Below are 4,304 nucleotides of genomic sequence, written 5' to 3' on the forward strand. Positions count from 1 at the left end.
TGGCCGACTCTCGTGTTTGTCTGCGGCTACACCCCATTTTTTTATAAGATACAGTGGTTATAAATACGTTTTATCGCCTTTTATTGTTCGCTGGAATCAAATTACATCAACAAGAACGGCAATTTTAGTAATTACTGATTTACTGATGTAATTCTTCATATGGCTAAAAAAATGTTTACAACCGGGCATGTCTTCTGACCTCTGTCCGGTGCGCTGGCACCGGTATCGAAGTCAGGTCGTGTCATGACGGGAGTCTCCCGGCTGAGACGGGGAGAGACTTGGGACCGTCCTGGGGTAAAGACACCAAAATTATGCCTCTACGATATTTAGAATTTTAGTTATTCAAACAAAATAAACCAATTTCATTGGCGGCCATCTTGAAATCCAAGATGGCCGCCATCCTATGTTTCTCTAAGTGTGATAATTGGGTTCTCCACTATCGAAAATGTGGGCATAGCCACCAACATTATGTCTCTACGACGTCTGGGAGTCCAGATATTTCAGTAAATCCATTTTCGCTGGCGGTCATTTTGGATTTCAGCTCGTGAGCGAAGACCGCAGTGGCAGTTGCGCAGTCAATCTGGCCGCAGCGGAGAGCCGGCTGTCGGCGGCCGAGACACCCGAGCCGGAGAGGTTGGCCGCCGAGGAGGAGCTGGCGGCGGCGCATCGGTACCGCACCATCGCCGACAGCGTTGACCGCACCATCGCCGACAGCGGCGATAATTATTGTACCATCGCCGACAGCGTCGAGCGCAGCCTTGCCGAGCTGAACGAGGCAAGCCGCACGCTGCTGGAGGTGACTTTGTGTTTCAACTAACTTTGTGTATTCTACTTACCCGTGTGTGAAAATGTTTTGTATTTATGATGGGACTGCCTGACTGCTTTTAATGTGTCAGGAGGTGAGGAACGCTGTAGAGCGTCACAGGTGTCTGGAGACGCGGCCGAAGCAGCTGTCGCAGCAGCAGAGCAGCAAGCCGTCGGCGAGCACCAGCACCAACGATAGGACCAGGTAGGGCCATAATAAAAATATTGTGTGTTTGCCCTCACCCGACCGACCCGCCAAAAAGGGGCCGTTTCAAAAAAAAATTTTATTCATCTATTTTTTCCTTTTTTTTAAAAACAAATTGTATCACTGTACATTATATAAATCTGTAGGCAATACATTATATGTACCAAGCAAAACAAACATTCAACATAAAAGATATCTCCACACAAGCACACCCGAGCATGTAGACACCATGCTGAATTTGTAAAAAGACCCTTGCCCTAAAAAAAACGCCGACCCACCTACCCAAACTTTTCAGCCTGGGTCGGGTGAGGGCAAACAATAATTTTTTTAATTGTGGTCTAAACGTCGACTCGCTTGGCACTGTTCGCTCTGTAGACTCGTCATTGTCTCGAGTCTCTTTTTTACGAGGTTTTGCATCCTATTCGTGTTTCCTAGTGAATGTGTACACGCACGTTTGCAATGTTGGTTTCCAACTCGCCGTCTTGTCCTGATCCTTTTGGCATTTTCTCTTATGAATCGTCATTTTCAGCTCGGCCTCAGAACCTCCAACTGCTAATATAATGCCAATCGCGACGCCAGCTGCTGCCCAAAAGCATGCCGCAGCAGTGACGTCTGTGTCATCGGGCTCCTCCTCCAAGGCAGCCACGCCAAATGCCAGTATCCGACCAATGGCAATCAGCAGTCAGCAGACGCCTACTGCAACGGTGATGCCAACACCGTCGTCTGTTGAATTCCACAAAGAGCAGATAACTGGTAAGTACAGCTCATGCCACTCGACTGTGAAAATAATCGGTTCCCATAACCTCTATATATTTCCATTAGTGTGAGATTTTACAAATACTCGTACGTAAACGTAAAATTTTATTTATTAAAGGCTCAGAGCAAAATGCTGGAAAACGGCCAAGAGAAGCTGCTTCAGGTAAACCTCACACGCTGGTATTAAACGTCATCAACCTGAGTCATTATAGATAAAAACTGACCAAGAAATTAGTATTTTTACTCCCCTTTTATTCAAGGTCATGTACAAATTGTACCGGATGAATAATTGTCATAATTTTGCAGTTGCACTCTGATTATTCACTAACACTAATGAGTTATCCATTTTTCTAATGCCACAGAGGCGATACCAATGAAACGAGTAAGGGCTGAGGTGAGGGCTGAGGTGCTCTCCGATGCGGGAGACGTGCACGCGACTGCTGAAGCTATAGTGGAGGAACCCGCGGAAGAAGGTGAAGGAGGGGAGCGTTCCGAAGACGACGTTGTTCAGCAGACCGGTGACGAGGTTGAGTTGGAAGGAGACCGGCAGGATGAGCGCGAAGGAGACATCGACGGCCAGTCACAGGCACAGCCCGGTGATGGAGGAGAGAAGAGGCCCGCACAGAGGAAGCGCCTCATGTGGACTGAGCCAAGCGAGCTCGCAGCATCCGCAGCGTCTGCGCAGCCCCCAGCGATCCCACTATTGACGCAGCCATTGCCCGTTCAACTGGGAAAGCCCCGTGGTGGCATGCCGTTAGGGCGTGGCACAGCTCAGTCGCAAAGGGTAATGCCAAGTCAGCAGCAATTGGCACAACAAATGGGAATGCTACAATTTAGAATGATGCAACAGGTGCAACAATTTAGGCAGCAGCCGGTGTACCGGTTAAGGCCCATGCTGTAGAGAGGTATATATCTCTAGTCTCTAGGTCTCAGGGAAGAGATAGTGATCCACTAGATGGCGCATTATTAGTTTAAATAAGTTGTGGATGTAGAAATCAGTTAACTCTAACCCTAACCCTAACCCTAACCCTAACTCTAACCCTATCCCTAATTCTAAAATAAAACAATATTAGCTAAAAATAATATATAATAAAATAAATAAGAGACAAAATTAGCCAATCAGAGCCGTCCCCTAGCGGATCACTATCTCCCCTGTGCAAAATTTGTTGGTAAATTGATTTGAACTTTATCCTCATAGGCGGAGTTAATTCCCAGCAGGCAAAACGACGTCCAAAAGACGTCTTTTAGACGTCTTTTTTCAAGTCCCGAATGTGGTCGAAAATGAAAGGCCCATCGACGTCCGTACGACCAGTTTTCGACCAGTTTCGACCAGTTTTCGACCAGTTCGCGACCAGTTTGCGACCAGTTTGCGACCAGTTGTTCACGACCAGTTCACGACCATTGCTTCTTCAATTGCTAATTACATGATTTAAACCATGATTTTAGTTTTCCAAATTTCGAACTTGTACATTCAATATACATCATTCTATCCCATACACAAACCATTACCAACACACAGTCCTTTTCATCGATTAAAACTGCAAGAGATCGAACATACTCTTACATTATCATAACCACAATCACTATAACAATCCTGTTCAATCACACCCGCGCTATCGGCGCCCGGCCAGCGCGTTTGAAACTGTACAACTGATTCATATGACCTATACTGGATTAGAACATTTCACTTATGTACACCAGCAGACTGATTTGGACAAACTTCAATACACGTTGGCCTATCCAGGCGTAATCAGTCACTTACTTCAACTACCACCCCCACCGTGCCAGTCTCACTCTAGCATCTCGTTAACACTTGCATGATCAACTGGAACATATTATTGCTCTCTAAACCGACACACACACACCACATTCAAACCTCCGATCGTAATCGCGAAGTATGTGTTACAACAACCCGGTCATGTTAAAAATTTACGAGTTCGGCTACGGCGTTCCGCGACAACCGGATTCGCCCTAGCCTCCAGGCCCTTCACGCGTCCCGACACTCACTCACACCAGTCGATCATCGCCGCGACTAGCGTCCACGCATGATTGTGCAACGGGACGCTGCTGCCTGCCGTCTATCCTCCTTCATCCGTCTCTCCTCTCTGTCTCTCTCTTCACTACCGCGCGCACACGCTCTCTCCCGTTCTCCTATTTTCTCACACACACCACACCTCTCTGAGGCTCTCCTCTCTCCTCACACACACACACCACACACTCGCCGCACAGCTCTAATCTCTGCTCCTCGTTCTCTACTTTCTCACACACACACCTCTCTGAGGTCCTCTCTCTCTCCTCACCACACAACACCGACACACCACACACCACACACCACCAACACACTCTCTCGGAGGTTCTCTCTCTCGTCTCTCCTCTCTCCTCCTCACAACACACGACACCACCACACCACACCACACCATCACGGCGCGCACCAGCTCTCTCATCATCTCGTTCTCTATTTCCTTCACACACACACCTCTCTGGAGCGATTCTCTCTCTCTCTCTCTCTTCTCTCTTCTCACCACACACACACCACACA

The 4,304-nt window shown here is 47.7% G+C and overlaps 1 protein-coding gene across 1 annotated transcript in view; it reads left to right on the forward strand.

The window, feature by feature from the left end:
* LOC106814637 (nucleoprotein TPR-like) overlaps window positions 1-2,787 on the forward strand; it is a 7,934-nt gene extending 5,147 nt beyond the window's left edge. Inside the window, exons 2-6 of the mRNA XM_014818978.1 lie at window positions 542-796; window positions 897-1,009; window positions 1,539-1,762; window positions 1,884-1,928; window positions 2,128-2,787. Of these exons, the coding sequence (XP_014674464.1) occupies window positions 542-796; window positions 897-1,009; window positions 1,539-1,762; window positions 1,884-1,928; window positions 2,128-2,666 (1,176 nt within the window). The 3' untranslated portion in view covers window positions 2,667-2,787. The remainder of the gene's footprint in view (window positions 1-541; window positions 797-896; window positions 1,010-1,538; window positions 1,763-1,883; window positions 1,929-2,127) is intronic.
* The last annotated feature ends 1,517 nt before the right edge of the window (window positions 2,788-4,304 follow it).

Source organism: Priapulus caudatus, unplaced genomic scaffold (assembly GCF_000485595.1).
Source record: "Priapulus caudatus unplaced genomic scaffold, Priapulus_caudatus-5.0.1 Scaffold27, whole genome shotgun sequence".
NCBI classification, from domain to species: Eukaryota; Metazoa; Priapulida; class Priapulimorpha; order Priapulimorphida; family Priapulidae; genus Priapulus; species Priapulus caudatus.